Source organism: Mytilus galloprovincialis, chromosome 2 (assembly GCF_965363235.1).
Source record: "Mytilus galloprovincialis chromosome 2, xbMytGall1.hap1.1, whole genome shotgun sequence".
Taxonomy (NCBI): domain Eukaryota; kingdom Metazoa; phylum Mollusca; class Bivalvia; order Mytilida; family Mytilidae; genus Mytilus; species Mytilus galloprovincialis.
Genome location: NC_134839.1, coordinates 58,839,965 through 58,862,106, shown reverse-complemented (window position 1 = coordinate 58,862,106; position 22,142 = coordinate 58,839,965). Strand labels below are relative to the sequence as shown.

The window sequence follows — 22,142 nt, the reverse complement described above, 5'->3', positions numbered from 1 at the left end:
ACTTTTAAAAAAAACAGGACTAAACAGGGGATGTAACCCGAAATTTCTTTGAAGTGTTTTGAAAGCTTGAAGCAAAAGTCGATAACAATCCTTAATTAATACTATGTTTGACACCCAAGCTGCCAAGTGAAGCCATTTAATTACCAGCTATTACACATGGTCTGTGATTTACAGGTAACAACAACCCTCATCAGTGACACTAAAACGTACTTAATGTTGACTTGTCATTCAAGGTTAAAATATCCCAAAGCAGGAGATTCTGTACTCCCTCGTGGGAGGGTACCGGCAAGCGGGAGATTTCCCAAATTTCGGCTTTCAAGTGGGAGTCTCCTACTCAAAATGGGAGGGTTGGCAGGTATGAATGCACCAATGATCAACTTCACACACAACAGGACAACGAGCTGAACACAGTCTGTTTTGTCTATTTATTATTAGCCATGGCGTTGTCAGTTTATTTTCTATCTATGAGTTTGACTCTGACCCTCTGGTATCTTTCGTCCCTCTTTCAAAGAGAGAGAACACTTTTCGCTATGATTCTAAAGTTGTGTGAGCCCTTGACCACAGTTCACCTTGATAAAAGATTAAAGGCTTTTATAAACCATTGGTACTAGAACAACATTAAGAGTGATATGTGATATTAGTGACAACACATTTTTCTTGTTTCTTTTAGATAACTAAACCAATTCAACATGGCATCAAATTCACAACAGACAGTACAGGCATTACCTATTGATATTCATTACAACAAATTACTTGGTAAGAATTACAATCATTTTTGTCTAGCTTGCAACATTTTGTTGCAGAGGCTAGACATAGTGATCCTATACATTTTATAAGTGTCATCACACATGTCAACATTTAGATTCAATCTTGGTTTAAGTGTTATTTATACAGCAATTACTAAGTCAAACCTTCATGGGATGGTATGAAACTTGGACAAATCTTTTTTTTATGTTATATAAAAAACAGTATCTAAAGCAAAATTATGAATACATTTTTATTTTTTTTCTATTTTCCTGTATTTTACAGAGTTCAACATTTTATTCAACACTTCGGTGTTGACATGAATATCAATTATAATCCCAGGAATAGATAACCTTAGCCGTATTTGTCACATCTTTTTAGAATTTTTGGTCCTCAATGCTCTTCCACTTTGTATATGTACTTGTTTGGCTTTATAAATATTTAGATCTGAGCATCACTGGTGAGTCTTATGTAGACGAAACACACTTCTGGCGTATTAAATTGTAATCCTGGTACCTTTGATAACTATTTACTGGTGTAAACTAAAGGTTGGCAAAAAAGCGGTCAATATGGTCAATACTAGTATTGACCATGCCAGTGGTGATTACCGGTAAATACCGGGAAATACTGGCAAATACCGGGAAATACTGGTCGATTGAAATTTTGAGTGGTCATTACTATAGAAACCACTCTCTACCTGGTCAATTACTATTAATTAAGTGTTCAAATCATTTTAAACATGTTTAATGGCTTTCATTTCTATTTCTCATGTAAATTCTTTGAAGAAACAGTGATCTACATTGATTGTATGAGTATAAATAATATTATAGTAAAAGATAAAAACTGTTTTGTCCCCCAGCAGCTTCAAACTTTCCATTTTCAGCATGAAGAAGGATTTTGTCTCACAGTTAAATAGACAGGAACTATTTTATTGTTTAAGGGAGTCTTCAAATATCACTTTTATTACTTTCAACCCATGTATTGTCAACATTTATTGGGGGCTGTTGTTTTAGTAATTAATTTTTCACACCTAGAAATGCCAGGTAAAAGGTAAAAAGATGCATGTAACTTCATTTACCTGTACTTTAATTTACCTTTACTTTTAATTACCTGTAAAATCATATTTTTTGAATTAAAAATTATATATTGATTTATAAATGTTGAAATAATATGTAAATTTTTATATATCTAAAGTATGTTATATCATAATTCATTATAACTAAATTTTAAATTAGTAGGAATTAGTGTTATAAATGAATAAAACATATCAAATTCATTAATTTATATAAGCTGACATTTGCATAAAGATTAAAGTTTAAATGGGCGCACTACGTTTGCGCGCATTTGAGGATTAAAATATTTTACGTTTGCGCGCAGCTTTTGATTATATTTGCGCGCATTCATTTTACAGGTAATCTCAGGTAAAAATTATAATTCATATATATTAAATTATAAATGACTGTACTTTATTGGTATTTTCATAATCGATATGACTATTAATTATTAATTTTGAAAATAGTTTGTTAATTCAAATTATATAATTGTTCATATTGAATTCTAAAATCAATTTAAAACCCCGTTATATCTTAAGTTCAAGTTATGATAAATGGGCTATGTCACAGATTTTTTAAACTTTTGTCTACACCTTTGACTTGTTGAATTGTATCTGAAAATCGAAAAAAATGCGGCTTTATCTCCTTTTTTCCCTGCCTAAAAAGAGACTTAGACTAACGGAAGGGGTACTGATAATTGTAAATGATTGAACAAATTGATAAATAAATAAGTATTATGACCTGTATTTTCCCTAAAATATTATTGATTGAATTCTTTCAAAATAGGTACCTTAGGAGACTTAGACTAACGGAAAGGGTACTGATACTTGTAAATAATTGAACAAATTAATAATAATAAAGTATTATGACCTGTATTTTACCTGAGTTTACCTGTCAAAAAAAAATGCGCGCAAATGTAAGCAAAAGCTGCGCGCAAACGTTATGATTTTTGCGCGCAAATGTAATGGTAATGCGCGCAAACGTAATGCATCGGTTTAAATTTATTTGACTTTTTATTATGTTTTTACTTCAATTAATAGTAAAAACAACCATGAAAATTTCAATCGACCAGTATTTGCCAGTATTGACCACTTGGGGAGTATTATTCGGGGCGGTAAATACCAGTAAATACCACTGGTAAATACCGGGGGCGGTATTTACCGCCCAACCTTGGTGTAAACTGTAAAGAATGTAATAAATTTTGTAGTGTTTTGTTTGAAGGCAACTTCTGGTGTAAAAAATACCTCTGAAATGAAAGCTTAAAATTATTACAATTATTAAAAAAATATATGGTTACTACATTTTTGTACCATTGACTACATACTTAAGATGTAATAAGTAAAGGGAGATCATTTGCTTCTATTGGTTTTCCAAATATCAGTGAAAAATTTCATATGATATGTTTTTTCAAACTGATTCTGAAAATATATTGGTTTTAGGCATCTTTACATTCATGATAAAAATGCAAAAATGGCTTCTTCCCTTTTAAACATGATTAATACCTGTTGACCTTTTGGAAGGTCAGATAACAATGTATGTCTTCTAACCTAGTGCATAGATGTTTTTCAACCAGAGCATCAAATTGACCTTTTACCTTGACTTCATTTTTCAAAGTCTCAATTTAAAATACCATAGGTCTAAAATGTGTATGCGTTAGAAATGGATCCTACCAAATAGCTTTTTTTTTTAGAAGGCCATGTTTTATATTTTATTAAATAATCTGTTTGAACTATTCCTATATTCACAGATTGGCTGATAAACAGAAGACACTGTGACCAACAATGGCAAAAGACAGCAGCTCAAATCAGAGAGAAAATAAACACAGCAATACAGGATATGCCTCCTGTTACAGAAATCACACAACTATTACAGGGGTCTTGTAAGTAAATCACACAGCTATTACAGGGGTCTTGTAAGTAAATCACACAGCTGTTACAGGGGTCTTGTAAGTAAATCACATAGCTATTACAGGGGTCTTGTAAGTAAATCACACAGATATTACAGGGGTCTTGTAAGTTAATCACACAGCTATTACAGGGGTCTTGTAAATAAATCACACAGCAATTTCAGGGTTCTTGTAAGTAAATCACACAGCTATTACAGGGGTCTTGTAAGTAAATCACACAGCTATTACAGGAGTCTTGTAAATTAATTACACAGCTATTACAGGGGTCTTGTTAGTAAATCACACAGCTATTACAGGGGTCTTGTAAGTTAATTACATAGGTATTACAGGGGTCTTGTTAGTAAATCACACAGCTATTACAGGGGTCTTGTTAGTAAATCACACAGCTATTACAGGGGTCTTGTAAGTAGTTTTCATGACCTGTTTTATGTATTCTTCTGACTTTTCAGTCTCGTTCAGTCTCGTTGAAATCTCGTTCTTGAAATATTTCCAAAACATGTGATACAAGTGGAAAATATCAATGAATTTTAAAAATATTATAATCAAACATATTTCTGTGAAAAATTGTGTATTTACAATGAATGGTTTTTGAGTAATCCAGTTTTCAAATTTTATCACCAATCAAGTCTGTATTTTTAGCCAAAATCTTGAGAAAATGGGTGAGAGGTACAAAAAATGATTTTACAAGAACCATGTACATCCCATATCATTTTTATACGACCGCAAAAATTTTAATTTTTCGTCGTATATTGCTATCACGTTGGCGTCGTCGTCGTCTTGCGTTGTCGTCGTCGTCCGAATACTTTTAGTTTTCGCACTCTAACTTTAGTAAAAGTGAATAGAAATCAATGAAATTTTAACACAAGGTTTATGACCACAAAAGGAAGGTTGGGATTGATTTTGGGAGTTTTGGTCCCAACATTTTAGGAATTAGGGGCCAAAAAGGGCCCAAATAAGCATTTTCTTGGTTTTCGCACTATAACTTTAGTTTAAGTGAATAGAAATCTATGAAATTTTGACACAAGGTTTATGACTACAAAAGAAAGGTTGGGATTGATTTTGGGAGTTATGGTTCCTACAGTTTAGGAATTAGGGGCCAAAAAAGGGCCTAAATAAGCATTATTCTTGGTTTTCCCACAATAACTTTAGTATAAGTAAATAGAAATCTATGAAATTTAAACACAAGGTTTATGACCATAAAAGGAAGGTTGGGTTTGATTTTGGGAGTTTTGGTCCCAACAGTTTAGGAATAAGGGGCCCAAAGGGTCCAAAATTGAACTTTGTTTGATTTCATCAAAAATTGAATAATTGGGGTTCTTTGATATGCCGAATCTAACTGTGTATGTAGATTCTTAATTTTTGGTCCCGTTTTCAAATTGGTCTACATTAAGGTCCAAAGGGTCCAAAATTAAACTTAGTTTGATTTTAACAAAAATTGAATCCTTGGGGTTCTTTGATATGCTGAATCTAAAAATGTACTCAGATTTTTTATTATTGGCCCAGTTTTCAAGTTGGTCCAAATCGGGGTCCAAAATTAAACTTTGTTTGATTTCATCAAAAATTGAATAATTGGGGTTCTTTGATATGCCAAATCTAACTGTGTAAGTAGATTCTTAATTTTTGGTCCCGTTATCAAATTGGTCTACATTAAAGTCCAAAGGGTCCAAAATTAAACTAAGTTTGATTTTAACAAAAATTGAATTCTTGGGCTTTTTATACGACCGCAAAATTTGAAAAATTTTTCGTCGTATATTGCTATCACGTTGGCGGCGTCGTCGTCGTCCGAATACTTTTAGTTTTCGCACTCTAACTTTAGTAAAAGTGAATGGAAATCTATGAAATTTTAACACAAGGTTTATGACCACAAAAGGAAGGTTGGTATTGATTTTGGGAGTTTTGGTCCCAACATTTTAGGAATTAGGGGCCAAAAAGGGCCCAAATAAGCATTTTCTTGGTTTTCGCACTATAACTTTAGTTTAAGTTAATAGAAATCTATGAAATTTTGACACAAGGTTTATGACCACAAAAGAACGGTTGGGATTGATTTTGGGAGTTTTGGTTTCAACAGTTTAGGAATTAGGGGCCAAAAAAGGGCCCAAATAAGCATTATTCTTGGTTTTCGCACAATAACTTTAGTTTAAGTAAATAGAAATCAATGAAATTTAAACACAATGTTAATGACTACAAAAGGAAGGTTGGTATTGATTTTGGGAGTTTAGGTCCCAACAGTTTAGGAATTAGGGGCCAAAAAGGGACCCAAATAAGCATTTTTCTTGGTTTTCGCACCATAACGTTAGTATAAGTAAATAGAAATCTATGAAATTTAAACACAAGGTTTATGACCATAAAAGGAAGGTTGGTATTGATTTTGGGAGTTTTGGTCCCAACAGAATAAGGGGCCCAAAGGGTCCAAAATTAAACTTTGTTTGATTTCATCAAAATTGAATAATTGGGGTTCTTTGATATGCCGAATCTAACTGTCATGACTGTGTATGTAGATTCTTAACTTTTGGTCCCGTTTTCAAATTGGTCTACATTAAGGTCCAAAGGGTCCAAAATTAAACTTAGTTTGATTTTGACAAAAAATGAATCAGTTAGGTTCTTTGATATGCTGAATCTAAAAATGTACTTAGATTCTTGATTATTGGCCCAGTTTTCAAGTTGGTCCAAATCGGGGTCCAAAATTAAACTTTGTTTGATTTCATCAAAAATTGAATAAATGGGGTTCTTTGATATACCAAATCTAACTGTGTATGAAGATTCTTCATTTTTGGTCCTGTTTTCAAATTGGTTTACACTAAAGTCCAAAGGGTCCAAAATTAAACTAAGTTTGATTTTAACAAAAATTAAATTCTTGGGCTTATTTGATATGCTTTATCTAAATATGTACTTTGATTTTTGATTATGGGCCCAGTTTTCAAGTTGGTCCAAATCAGGATTCCATATCAAGTATTGTGCAATAGCAAGAAATTTTCAATTGCACAGTATTGCACAATAGCAAGAAATATCTAATTGCACAATATTGTGCAATAGCAATTAATTTTCAATTGGAGTTATCTTTCTTTGTATAGAATAGTAGTTGATAATATATGTTGGAAATTTGCCAGACATGACTATGATGTCATTTTCTATTTTTATTTGCCAATAACTTTATGTAAATAACTTCATTGGAAATTTGCCAATATAAAATGTTGCTGATGAAGTTTTTTTTATTGTTTTATACAATAAACAATGTATATTCACTTTTACTACCAACCAATCTTTACCATTCAGTGATAACAAGCACTTTATTTTACATTTTAATATTTTATGATGTATTTAAAAGAGTAGTTATTGTTGCAAACTCCATTAGAAATTTGAATTGATATCAGTTTTGGAAAAAGGGAAACGGGGATGTGAAAAAAGGGGGGGGGGGTTAAATTTTTCTCATTTCAGATTTCATAAATAAAAAGAAAATTTCTTCAAACATTTTTTTGAGAGGATTAATATTCAACAGCATAGTGAATTGCTCAAAGGCAAAAAAAAACTTTTAAGTTCATTAGACCACATTCATTCTGTGTCAGAAACCTATGCTGTGTCAACTATTTAATTTTAGATTTAAATAAGAAGAAATCTTTAATTGATTTGTAAAATCTTGACATTTGTTTTGTGTAAAAAAAACCATGTAATGTCAAAAATTTGATCACAATCCAAATTCAGAGCTGTATCACGCTTGAATGTTTTGTCCATACTTGCCCCAACTGTTCAGGGTTCGACCTCTGCGGTCGTATAAAGCTGCGCCCTGCGGAGCACCTGGTTTTTAATTGGAGTTATCTTTCTTTGTCCAGAATCAACTTAAATCTTTGTTATATACAATATACAATGTATATTCACTTTTTACTACCAACTGATAAATTAAAATAATCTTTACCATTCAGTGATAACAAGCAGTTTTTTTTACATCTTAATATTTTATGATGTATTTAAATGAGTAGTTATTGTTGCAAACTCCATTAGAAATTTTAATTGAGATTAGTTTTGGAATAAGGGAAAGGGGAATGTGATTAAAAAAATTGGGTTCAATTTTTCTCATTTGAAATTTCATAAATAAAAAAGAAAATTTCTTCAAACATTTTTTTGAGAGGATTAATATTCAACAGCATAGTGAATTGCTCTAAGAGAAAACAAAAATTTTAAGTTCATTAGAACACATTCATTCTGTGTCAGAAACCTATGCTGTGTCAACTATTTAATCACAATCCAAATTTAGAGCTGAATCCAGCTTGAATGTTGTGTCCATACTTGCCCCAACCGTTCAGGGTTCAACCTCTGCGGTCGTATAAAGCTACGCCCTGCGGAGCATCTGGTTTGATATGCTGAATCTAAACGTGTACTTAGATTTTTGATTATGGGCCCAGTTTTCAAGTTGCTTCAAATCAGGATCCAAAATTATTATATTAAGTATTGTGCAATAGCAAGAAATTTTCAATTGCACAGTATTCAGCAATAGCAAGAAATCTTCAATTGCACAGTATTGTGCAATAGCAAGAAATTTTCAATTGCACAGTATTGCGCAATAGCAAGAAATCTTCAATTGCACAGTATTGTGCATTAGCAAATATTTTCAATTACTCAGTATTGCGCAATAGCAAGAAATATCTAATTGCAATTTCAATTGGAGTTATCTTTCTTTGTCAAGAATAGTAGTTGAATCAACTTAAATCTTTGTTTTATACAATATATATAATTAATATTTCAATTGGAGTTATCTTTCTTTGTCCAGAATAGTAGTTGAATCAACTTACATCATTGTTTTATACAATATACAATGTATATTCACTTTTTCTACCAACTGATAAATTAAAACAATCTTTACCATTCAGTGATAACAAGCACTTTATTTTACATTTTAATATTTTATGATGTATTTAAATGAGTAGTTATTGTTGCAAACTCCATTAGAAATTTGAATTGAGATCAGTTTTGGAAAAAGGGAAAGGGGGATGTGAAAACAAATGGGGGTGGGGGGTTAAATTTTTCTCATTTCAGATTTCATAAATAAAAAGAAAATTTCTTCAAACATTTTTTTGAGAGGATTAATATTCAACAGCATAGTGAATTGCTCAAAGGCAAAAAAAATATTTTAAGTGCATTAGACCACATTCATTCTGTGTCAGAAACCTATGCTGTGTCAACTATTTAATCACAATCCAAATTTAGAGCTGAATCCAGCTTGAATGTTGTGTCCATACTTGCCCCAACCGTTCAGGGTTCAACCTCTGCGGTCGTATAAAGCTGCGCCCTGCAGAGCATCTGGTTGTCTTTTCAAATTTCTTAGATATGTATTTTTTCAATCATTTATAACAAAAAAACTTAAATAATATGCATTTTGTTCTTAAAATTGAGAAAAATCACAAAAATACAAAATTGACAGCATAGTAAATTTTACACAAAAAAGCCTCAAAATATGATAAAACTTTCTTATATTAACAACTACCTATAGTTTTTTTAAGTATAATTTATTCATTTTGGTCCACTTCATCTTTATAGAAACTATGAAAAAAAGTTTAATTGTGGAACTGTGATTTTTTTCACGAGAATAGCCCCAAAATAGGTAAAAATCGATGAAAAATGGGAAAATCATCAAATTTGTGCATTTTCAAAGGGCTGTAGCAAAAAAAAAGAAGTGCACCACCATATGATTTTTTGTTCACTAATTATTTTGTTACAGTCTTATAAACCCAAAAATCAAGTTCAGAAAAAAAGTTTAATTCTAGAAAGTTTTGGCTCCTCAGAGGTGTACATCCTTAATTTTTTTTCGCAGATACTTTATTTCACATTTTTCATTTTAACCCCATTTAGCAGCAATTTAATTTCGTGATTTTCAAATTTATTTTATGTATTTAAATAAGGATTGATTTGAAGTGTTACATATTTCCGCCATTTTTTTTTCTACTCAGGAAAGTCATGAAAATTAGTTGATTTACAGTATTTTTCCTGGTTTTTGATCTATATACATATTCCAGTTATTTATAAGACTGGTATTAGCAGTCTTGTGTGATCCCACTATAAATTTGAAAGATAGATTTGAGTCAATTTCTGAAGTTATGAATGAAAAGTTGCACTGAAAACAAATTCTGAATAATGTTTATTTATAAAATAATAATTTTGAACTTATAAATGCTTTTTGGATAATTTTACAACTGATAAGTTAGGAAGTAAGCTGTACACAAACTGTTTACTATGATATTTTGTGATATTAATCTTACCACCAGAGACCAAATGATGTAAAAGCTAGCAACCAAAGGTCATCATATGGCCTTCAACAATAAACAACCCACACTGTATAATAAGCTGGTTATTTCTAATTATATAAACCAATTTTAATTCTGTTAATTGTTGAAAAAAAAAGAATTTCCCTTCTATTTTACCATTTTATGCCCCACCTACGATAGAAGAGGGGAATTTTGTTTTTTCAGTCTGAGCATACATTTTTTTGTCTTGTCTGTTTGTCTGTTTGTTTACCTGGCCAACTTCGGGTTAAAGTTTTTGGTAATGTTAGTTTTTGAACTTAAAACTGAGTACACATGTTCCCTATAACATGATATTAAAATTGAAAAGCCAAATTAAGGGATTTTACCCCAATTTCGTGGTCCACTGAACATAGAAAATGAAAGTGAAAGTGGGTCATCCATATACTATGGACACATTCTTGTTATTTTATACATTATTTTCTTAAATTCTGATTTTAAATTAAAAGCAAGAGATAATTCAAACAGTTTTGATCCTTTATTATGTTCAATACATTAGGTTTAGTTTTTAGAAAAATTAGTTTAGTTTACAAAATCTTGACTAAAAATTAAATGAGATTTTTAATAGAAAAAAGCATTAAAAATGATTTTTTTTTCTAGATATAAACTATTTTCACTGTCAACAAATTGTGGAGTTAATGAAGGACACAGACTTTGGAAAAAAGAATATGATTGGACAGTACTCCTCACAGAAAATGAAGGTGATTTAAACCAATAAATTAAAGTTCTGATTTAGAATCTATGATGACCAATCTTGAAAATGAGCATAGGAAAACCAACTAAGACCTGTAAAACTCAGTTATGGCCAACACATTTTTTAGTGATTTTATTTTTAAAAAAGCAGTTTATTGAACAATAACACAATTAAAGAACAAACCTTATTTAGATCACTTTATGAAATTAAAGGAATCATGTGATTTGGGTTGTATCTTGCTTTCCAAAATTGATATACTTATATCTAACTTTTAATGGTTTGAATGGAACTTCAAGTTATTGTGAGTATGGATTTGGATAAGACAATTTTTTATTGTCTTGCCTTGACGGAGTCAAAAAGCGAGACATAGGTATGCTGTTACAGGTGTCGACGAAGGCGTCAACAATGTAATAGTTTGTGATTAGGTCTAGTTTATGGTGAACCAGAAGTGGTAGCTCAATCATATTTGGTATGAAGTTGTATAAGCATTGGCACATTTCATTTCGATGGAGATTATTTGGCCCTGCCCCTTCAGTCATGGTCTATTGACTTCGAAACTTTTGCTTAATTTACATGTATTAGTTTGTAATTAGGTCAGTTTATGTGGAACCACAAGTGGTAGGTCAATGATATTTAATATGCAGTTGTATAAGCATTGGCATATCTCATTTCCATGGAGATTATTTGGCCCTGCCCCTTCAGTCATGGTCTATTGACTTTGAAACTTTTGCTTAATTTACATGTATTAGTTTGTAATTAGGTCAGTTTATGTGGAACCACAAGTGGTAGGTCAATGTTATTTAATATGCAGTTGTATAAGCATTGGCACATCTCATTTCCATGGAGATTATTTGGCCCTGCCCCTTCAGTCATGGTCTATTGACTTCGAAACTTTTGCTTAATTTACATGTATTAGTTTGTAATTAGGTCAGTTTATGTGGAACCACAAGTGGTAGGTCAATGATATTTAATATGCAGTTGTATAAGCATTGGCATATCTCATTTCCATGGAGATTATTTGGCCCTGCCCCTTTAGTCATGGTCTATTGACTTCAAAACTTTTCCTTATTTCACATGTATTAGTTAGTGATTAGGTCAGTTTATGTGAAACCACAAGTGGTAGGTCAATGATATTTGTTTTGCAGTTGTATACGCATTGGCATATCTCATTTCCATGGTGATAATTTGGCTCCACGCCCTTAGTCATGGTCTATTGACGTTGAAAATTTTCAAAGTTATCATGTCTTAGTTTGTGATTAGGTCAGTTCAAGGGCAACCATTAGTGGAAGGCCAATGTTAATTTGAAACTTATCTTAGTTTACATGTATATTAGTTTGTGATTAGATCAGTTTAAGATGAACTTCTAATGTTAAGTCAATGATGGTTGGTATGCATATTCATTGGCATCTGCAACTATCGTTTCCATGGAGAAAATATAGCCCCACCCCTCTTCATGGTTGATTGACTTTGAAACTTTTTCATAGTTTACAAGTTAATGTTTGTATTTAGGTTTGGGAACGACTTATAATAAGTCAATGGTATTTGGTATACAGTTGTATTAGCATTGGCACATCTCATTTACATGGAGATTGTTGAGCCATGTAACTCAGTCATGGTTCATTGACTTTGAATATTTGCATAACTTGTGTAATTATAAGATGTTAAAGTATTGTTATTTTGATTTCAACATTTGCATAATCAAAATTACAAAAAGGCGAGACATATCTCTGTGATAACAGTTTATGAAATGACAAAACCAAATCAGCCCTTATATGGTTAGATCAGCATGTATGATACTGATAGTGTTGTGCTGTAGAAAGCAATACAGCTGTTTGGCCCTTCTGCTACTACAGGAAAGAGCTGTAATAGTCAATGAACTAATTCAAGATATATCATGTCAAATTATGCATACCTCTTCAAAATAATAGGAATTCCATTATACTTTTATAAGAGGCACATTTCTTAGTTGATACCTCTCTAATAAGGATGTACATAATATGAAATATACATTGTATTCTTGCATTTCAAATGTTGCAAACACTGTTGAAAGAGATTTACATTTAATGCATAGATGAAACTTTAATATAAGTTGCTAAAGCAGGGAAATTACTGATAAACAGTGTTCAGTGCAAATTAATATACAAACTAAAAAAATGTACTTCTCATAATAATTGTGCATCTTTGATCAATATCTCAAAAAGTCTTATTTCAAACCAAATGAAACTTTTCCACATGTCATCTGGCATTAGTTACAAGACCAACACACTTGGGAACAGACTATCACACTTGAGCATCCCCATCTCACCTGTAATTCATACTTGAGCATCCCCATCACACCTGTAAGTCCTAAATATATATGAAGAAGTTAAGTTAGAACTAAAAATGATTGAGTATTTTTATTTTTCACAGGATTGGATGGAAATAATCAAGATGTATGAAACAGATGGTGTTTATTTAGGTTTGTATCATGCTATTATAGATTCACAAATGATTTCTGAATTTAGACCCTTTGTAATGAATACTCTACCCTTTGTGATAAATACCGTACCGTTTGAGATAAATACCGTACCCTTTCTGATAAATCCTTACCCTTTGTGATAAATACCGTACCCTTTGTGATAAATACCTTACCCTTTGTGATAAATACCGTACCCTTTGTGATAAATACCTTACCCTTTGTGATAAATACCGTACCCTTTGAATGTTCAGATTTATAATTGTTGTTAAAAGTTCAGCACTTAGATTTTCAGATTGTATCAGAGAAAGCATGAATGCAGTAAAGTGCATTTGATTTTAAAACACACAAATCCATCTATTACTATATTTAAAAATTCCAAACGGAAGCTGAAATTGTACAACGTGACATGTTTTGCATTCAGCACCTAGACTGTTGTCCCTCCTCTAGATTGTTGTTCTGTGGTCTTGTTGGATGGCTGTTTTATTAACTCATTACATTATACTGTAAATTCAGAAATTATTGCAGTGTTCTAATTATTGCAATATATGCAACAGGGTCATAATCGCAAAAATTTAAATTCACATTTTGAAATTTGGTAAACAGGATTTTTCTCAATATCGCAAAATAAAAAAAACTTATTTGAGTCTTAAATGACAAAATCTCAATAATAAATGTAAGCAATAGTTTCTCAATTTATAGTATATACAAATTTTTAAAGCTGCCTCAAGTTGTACATGTGTATTAAGATTTATTACATTTCAGCTGAAACAGCACAGATGTTAGCCAGAAATGTGAACTATGAAATACCTGCTATGAAAAAGCAGATTTCAAAATGTCAACAATTACAAAAGGTATTTGTTTTTAAAGGAAAATTGCCCTCATCCAATTAATATGTAGATTCTCGATCACCTGTTATAAGAAGAAAATTGCAAGGATTTTATTTTCATTTTTTTTCTAGAACTTGTAATAGGTTCTTAGTATAATTCTCAATTTTATCTTAGTATAAACTAAGATGAAAAAAATATACCGGTAATCCATTCTTTTGTTGTCTGAAAAAAAAGATGAATATATAAAGGGTGCAAAAATCTGAAGTTGAATAAAGACGGACAAAGCCAAGGCCAAAAAAAAAAGACAGAAATTGATCCACAAAATATTATGCAGAAAACAAAAGATTCATCTACACAAACTCCAAAAAAACTGGATATGGAACTTCCATGCTTGGGTTTTTTTTCTGCGTCTCTTTAAACAATGTTGTGTGTATTTAACCTTTTAAAAGTCTTTGAATGGATGCTTAATATCCAGAATTCAAGTTTCACAAAGATTTATGACTGATATTGATCTTAAGTCATGAACAAAAAAACTTACGGCTCAGATTGATTGTAGTCATGAACAAAAAAACTTACAACTAAAATTGATTGTAAGTCATGAACTATTCAGTATATGGCAGGAGATACACACCAAACATGATGTGTAAATTATTATAAGAAGTATTTTGCAATAGCAGGAAATCTTCAATTGCATAGTCATACATGTAGTATTGCGCTCTAGCACAGAAATGCACAATAGCAAGAAATCTTCAATCACATACATGTAGTATTGGGCTAAATCACAGTATTGCGCAATAGCAAGAAATCTTCCAATGCTGTGCTGGCTCGACCAGTCAGTTTAAACTGTGATTGGGTTTAAAAAGAGATAAAGAATCAGGTGCTGACTTTTATTCTAGTACCAATCCAAAGGTGGTAAATAACTGAAAATACAAAATTAAGTACAAATTTACAATGTGTCAAAAAATTATTAAAGTTATTGATTCATACGGTATGGAGTAGCGGTGTAGTCCAGGATGTAGCAAGTCCAAACTTGCACCAACTGTTCAGGGTTCGACCTCTGCAGTGGTATTAGTCTGCACTCGGCAAAGCATTTTATTTTATATTATCTCCAACAATCAGTTTTGATACTTCCCATGAGTGACTGCTTAATACAGGTTTGACTGTAACTATGTCAGCTGGCCAGTAGTTGTTTGAATCAACAGGTTTTACCTCATACTTACATTGAAAATTCTCAGTGCCTGAAATTTACACTGAAAAATATTGAAAAAAAAAAGTATGCTTATGTTGTGAAAAAGATTGAACTCTTAGCGAGACAAATAAAGAAATAAGCAACATTAATTTTAACCCTATGTTTTGAATATAGATAATCTACTAATCCCAAAGCCATTGTGTATGCAATTTACCATTATTTTTTTCAGGAGTGTGACAGAAAAGAAGCAGATTATGCATCCAAATGCACTGACCTGAAAAAGAAGTATGATTCTAAATGCAAGGAGCTTGGAATACAGGTAAAACAGCATATCAGATGTGTATTTTTGTTATCCGCCATAGCAATGTATTGAGCCATATTATAGCAATAATTTCAATTGAAAACTAATTGTTCTCTGAACAAGAAAGGTCTTTCCACACAAATCAACTTTACTTTTGAAGACAAAAAAAAAAATGAAAATCAGTAGCCCTGTAATCAGAACAAAGCTTACCGTAGAAAGGCGTGTATAGTCCGCGGTTTTTTACCCTGGGAATGAAATTGATGGAAGGGGTGCGGACTATGCAGTACTATAGGATTTCATGACATTTTTTTCCAGAGTTGGGATACGATGTTGAACGAGGTTTGGCCAAGTAAACAGAAACATCAAAGTGTTGTCAATGTTATAATGTATTCTTGACAACTCTTTGTATTATTTAGAAATAAAATAAACAATCTAACTGTATTCTTGACTACTCTTTGTTATTTTTTTTAAATAAAATAAACAATCCAACAGTGTTGACTTAGTAATTTGCATAAAAATCAGCCTTTGATCGAATGTCCGCTTTGTTTCGGATTTGGTCAAATTTGTGTCATTGCATCTTAACAGTGTACCTGAATCCTGAATATCAATGAAAGATGAACCCTTCAATGGTAAAACCATAATAGACAAGTTGAAACCTAGTGAAATCTTCCCAAGATCGATTTTGTTTAATGTTATTCGCGTGTGTACAGTACAAGTAAACCACGATCCGCCATTTTGAAAATGTGTGATTAAAGTATCAAAAATTTTCGTATTCCGACTATTTGTGTTTAACTCTTAAGTTATCGACGTAAATAAATCAAGACCTAACATTTTTTAATTGTAAATCGTTACCATTAATACTGAAAGTGTAAACCTGAAAGAAGTGGAATTTTGTATACGAAACTATATTTCCAGGTGAAAGTTCACATTGTGCAGGTGTATCGTCTTACATGAATGAGTTTACGGGTTTGTGTGTAAAGCAATTAATTAACCATGTCAACTTTTGACAAGTGATGAATGTAATTCAATAACCTGAGGCAGTTCTTCAAATCAATAAAAGAAATGATAAGATTAAAGAGTTGTAACATTTTAATGAGTTCTAATCAAGTTTTAAACATCGAACATCTTTTGTTTAATAGCATACCAAATATTTATTTTTAGAATTTTAAACAGTTTATTGGCTTGGGCAAGCTACCACTTTCAATGAGATCAAAAGTTTTAAGCCGATAGTTAAATGTACATGATTGAATTAATTAACATTTATTACATGAATACAGTTCTTACTTTCATTGTTTGGGACTTTAAATTAATATTTAAAGAATGATAGTCTGAAAGACGATTTAATTAAGCAATTAAACAGAATCTTTTGAAAACTTTTAAAATAGATTAAATACATATCTTTTAAGTCTTCTTTTACAAACTGATCATAACTTTATATTGATCATCGATCTTTTAACAGCAATAATTACTGTGTTGCCGGTCTTTAACAAAGATTGAAAACATATCTTTAAAGATACCATTAAAAAACTTATCATAAGTTTTAACTGACTATCTATCTTTTCAACAACAATACTTACTATATTGCCGATCTCGGCAAAAAAAAAAAAAAAAAATACCGCAAATTCGACATTTTCCGTCATTGTTCGCGGACCCGATCTTGTCAAAAGTTGCCGCGGACTATACAAGCGAACTAGACTTTTTCCTCGATATTTGGGGATGAAGAGGGGGTGCGGACTATACACAAATGCGGACAATACACGGCCGTATACGGTATATTGCACTGATTCAAAAATGCATGTTTAAATGAAAAGAGATCATGAAATAAGGGAGATAATAAGCCACTCTAGAATTATGCAACATCATTTCTGATGTAAATTAATAGTTAATTCTACAGTGATGCCAAAAATCTACAGTTTTGATGTGTTATTTTTTTGCGACATCTTGCAAAAATAAAAAAAAACAGCCCAAAAAAAATATGAGTAATTGGAACAAAATCAAAAGGTCTTTTATGGAATGGTAAAAAATCTTATTAAACCAAAAAAGCAAATGAAACTAATGAAAAGATAATTATACTAAATCTCCATATTTTTATACGACTGCAAAAATTGAAAATTTTTTGGTCGTATATTGGTATGATGTTGGCGTCGCCGTCTGCGATGTCGTCGTCGTCTTAGTCGTCCGAATACTTTTAGTTTTCGCACTCTAACTTTAGTAAATGTGAATAGAAATCTATGAAATTTTAACACAAGGTTTATTACCACAAAAGGAAGGTTGAGAATGATTTTGGGAGTTTTGGTCCCAACATTTTAGGAATTAGGGGCCAAAAAGGGCCCAAATAAGCATTTTCTTGGTTTTCGCACTATAACTTTAGTTTAAGTAAATAGAAATCTATGAAATTTTGACACAAGGTTTATGACCACAAAAGGAAGGTTGGGATTGATTTTGGGAGTTTTGGTTTCAACAGTTTAGGAATTAGGGGCCAAAAAAGGGCCCAAATAAGCATTATTCTTGGTTTTCGCACAATAACTTTAGTATAAGTAAATAGAAATCAATGAAATTTAAACACAAGGTTTATGACCACAAAAGGAAGGTTGGGATAGATTTTGGGAGTTGAGGTCCAAACAGTTTAGGAATTAGGGGCCAAAAAGGGGTCCAAATAAGCATTTTTCTTGGTTTTCGCACCATAACTTTAGTATAAGTAAATAGAAATCTATGAAATTTAAACACAAGGTTTATGACCATAAAAGGAAGGTTGGGATTGATTTTGGGAGTTTTGGTCCCAACAGTTTAGGAGTAAGGGGCCCAAAGGGTCCAAAATTAAACTTTGTTCGATTTCATCAAAAATTGAATAATTGGGGTTCCTTGATATGCCGAATTTAACTGTGTATGTAGATTCTTAATTTTTGGTCCCGTTTTAAAATTGGTCTACATAAAGGTCCAAAGGGTCCAAAATTAAACTTAGTTTGATTTTAACGAAAATTGAATCCTTGGGGTTCTTTGATATGCTGAATCTAAAAATGTAATTAGATTTTTGATTATTGGCCCAGTTTTCAAGTTGGTCCAAATCGGGGTCCAAAATTATTATATTAAGTATTGTGCAATAGCAAGAAATTTTCAATTGGACAGTATTCAGCAATAGCAAGAAATCTTCAATTGCACAGTATTGTGCAATAGCAAGACATTTTCAATTGCACAGTATTGCGCAATAGCAAGAAATATCTAATTGTACAATATTGTGCAATAGCAAGAAATTTTCATATTTTCAATTGGAGTTATCTTTCTTTGTCCAGAATAGTAGTTGAATCAACTTAAATCATTGCTTTATACAATATACAATGTATATTCACTTTTACTACCAACTGATAAATTAAAACAATCTTTACCATTCAGTGATAACAAGCACTTTTTTTACATTTTAATATGTATTTAAATGAGTAGTTATTGTTGCAAACTCCATTAGAAATTTGAATTGAGATCAGTTTTGGAATAAGGGAAAGGGGGATGTGAAAAAAAAATTGGGGGGGGGGGGTTCAATTTTTTTCATTCCAGATTTCATAAATAAAAAGAAAATTTCTTCAAACATTTTTTTGAGAGGATTAATATTCAACAGCATAGTGAATTGCTCAAAGGCAAAAAAACATTTAAGTTCATTAGACCACATTCATTATGTGTCAGAAACCTATGCTGTGTCAACTGTTTAATCACAATCCAAATTTAGAGCTGAATCCAGCTTGAATGTTGTGTCCATACTTACCCCAACCGTTCAGGGTTCAACCTCTGCGGTCGTATAAAGCTGCGCCCTGCGGAGCATCTGGTTTAATTTAAGATGACATCATATGACTGATTATGTAATAAAATTATCAATTAAGAAACAAACATCTGTTGTTAAATGTTTCTTTGATGTTTTTCAGGGAAAGAAAATCAAATCAGAGCTAGCTGCTCTTGTTGAAGATCTACCAAAAACATTTGATAAAATTTGTGATTCCACGAGTGGATTGACGCTAGCAACAGATTTCTACAAAGATTTTGTTCAATTTTTAACAAATGAGTATGCAGTTTTTGTCACATAATGTACTTATGCACCTTTTTTCCCTGCTTGAAGCTTTGTAGGGGACACAGAATTACCAGGTGTCCATCCATCTGGTCTTGTTAGAGCACTCACATGTTCAATTCTTGGCAGATTTTTATCAAATTTATATCAAAGGTTTATATCAGATATGACTATGCCTTCTTTGATAATGAGTGCCTGATAAAAAAAAAGTTATCTCCTTGAAAATATTAATTATATTGACAATTGCATTGAAAGTGCTGTCACTTGTACAATTCTTGCCTGAATTTTATCAAAGGTTTATATCAGCAATGTCCTGGGACAATTTCAAAATTCAGCGATTATCAATTATTTTTGACAGATATATTTATAAAAAAAAAAAAAAATTATAAAAAAAATTGATCATATTCAGATATTCAGTCAAGCATTAAAATATGAGAAAAGGGGCCACTTGTTTTTGTCTTATTTTTACATAGTATTTGTACTTTTTACTTGTTTCTTGAAAATTAATACAGTATTGTATGGATGGTAAACCTATTTACAAATAATATGTAAGAGTCATTTTACTACTCATACTTTGTAGGGATCTTGGAGAAAATAATTTACCGATGTTAAAACATATTATCAAAAATGGCAATACTACAACATATGAATGGCGGACAGGAACAAAACCTGAGAAAATTGACTGTACAAAACTGTTCATAGACACCACAGATGAACAGGATCTTCTAACAGACTCGGCAGATGTAAGAATCATTTTTCTCTAATTTTTGTGCTATTTTCACATTTCTTGAACAGTGTGAGAAAAATACTTCTTGTCACTAGTGAAAAATCTGTTCTGCACAAATGATTGGGCAAAATTTAATTATGACATTAGATTTTCTTTATTTCTTCTGAATTTCTTATTGTGTCATCCTGAAAAAAAAGGTGACTTTGCCTGATCATGTCACATAAAAGAAAACAACCTTTTGCAAATCTTTGAAAAGGAAGGATAAAAATCATTAGAGAAGCAGATTCCACCACTATGAAATCATGTATTGGATAGATGTCATATATCTTCACTCTCAACAGTTAAATTTTAATTATTTAAAAACAATGTATAAGTTGATAATTAAGTCAGTTTATTGAGAAATACTAGATGTAGGTCTATATTTGGTTTTCAGTTAGATATGTATTATGCTCATCTGATTTCAATGAAGATTGTTTGGCCACACCCCTAGTACAGTACTAGTGGTGTGTCACTGATATTTGGTATGCAGGTGTATTGGCATTTGCACATCTCATTTCCATGGAGTTTATTTGGTCCTGCCAATTATGATATGTTAGTGGTATTTAATTTCAACATTTGCATTATACTATCAAAATTACATGAACATGTGACATCTCTGTGTCAACAGATTATTAAGAGAGAGCCATATCTCTTGCACGTTAAAGACACCCTTGTAGATTTAAAAAAAGAGCAAGCTAATGCGGCTACAAGGCAGCACTCGCACCCACAATGTGGAAAGGGATTAATATAAGTTGCTAAACTTGTTTCCCAATCCAGTATAATAAAATATGTTTAAAACTAACAGATTATTATATTGTTGTCAATGTTTGAAGGCTTCATCTTGTGCAATCTGTTGTAGTGTGTTGGATAATTTGTTTATATAATACGAACTGCAAATTTAAAAAAAATTGTGCATTATTTCCATTGTTAAACAACTGACCAAAATGTGAGACCAATTCAAGAAACCAAAGCATACACATAATGCTTTTAAATTTTAAAAGGGCGTTTCTATTTTTGAGTGACATATTCTGTCATAGTTTTCACAATTATCAAAATTCAGTACTATCCAAAATAATAAGTTAGGTAGTGGTCTCCATTGATGATGCATATGAAATGGAAGTTCAGAAATTCATTTCAACATATTAGTTTAGTAATATTGAAGCAACCAAGTTTGGCACATTTAAAACAAGTTTTTCTGTGGTTGGCACATGAGTTACAGATCATCCTGTTTAAGTGAGTGTTACTGCAGTGTACAAGAATTCTGGATGTAGGATAGTATATTTACCTATGGAAGGCAGTGCTGCACAAACTAAGATTTGATAAGGGCTGCCACATGTAGAAAATGGATATGAATGAAATATATGATGTAGAAAACAAACTTTTAAAAAATATTTGAAAACAGTTATCAATAAAAATTCCTCATTTTCATTTGGTAAACTTTGAAAGGTCATATAATTTTTGAAAATGAGCTAATCTCTGAGTATATAACCAATGTTTTTATGATGTACTGTAGATTGACTGGGGTGCTGGTGATGGTAATATTGCTGACATTGATTTTGTTGATGACATAAACTTAGACTTGTCTGAAATTACGTTAGAAACAGGAGGAAATGAAGAGGGAACAGACAATCAGGTAGGACTGTAAATATCTATCATTTTCATGGCTATTCCTAAGAAAAAACATATGAGGTGAAGTTAGGACAACACTTTGTTTATACCCAAACATCCATAACTCTTATGACATATGTAACAGAAATGATTTTCTGCCACCTTAATTACATAAAAGAAACAAATATCATATATTGTTCAACACTACTATACATTTCCCCTGCATTAGCCCTTATTCAAAGTATAACTCTATTTT

The 22,142-nt window shown here is 31.6% G+C and overlaps 1 protein-coding gene across 4 annotated transcripts in view; it reads left to right on the top strand.

Annotated features, from left to right (window-relative positions):
• LOC143063974 (CDK5 regulatory subunit-associated protein 3-like) overlaps positions 1-22,142 on the top strand; it is a 35,074-nt gene that overhangs the window by 4,374 nt on the left and 8,558 nt on the right. For 3 of the 4 annotated variants that reach the window (XM_076236447.1, XM_076236449.1, XM_076236448.1), the window contains exons 2-10: positions 671-756; positions 3,544-3,675; positions 10,593-10,693; positions 13,096-13,144; positions 13,907-13,995; positions 15,390-15,479; positions 19,373-19,509; positions 20,093-20,255; positions 21,792-21,911. In XM_076236447.1, the coding sequence (XP_076092562.1) occupies positions 690-756; positions 3,544-3,675; positions 10,593-10,693; positions 13,096-13,144; positions 13,907-13,995; positions 15,390-15,479; positions 19,373-19,509; positions 20,093-20,255; positions 21,792-21,911 (948 nt within the window). In that variant the 5' untranslated portion in view covers positions 671-689. Of the gene's footprint in view, positions 1-670; positions 757-3,543; positions 3,676-4,064; positions 4,105-10,592; positions 10,694-13,095; positions 13,145-13,906; positions 13,996-15,389; positions 15,480-19,372; positions 19,510-20,092; positions 20,256-21,791; positions 21,912-22,142 lie in introns of those variants that run through there. The other variant, XM_076236452.1, reaches the window with a different exon arrangement.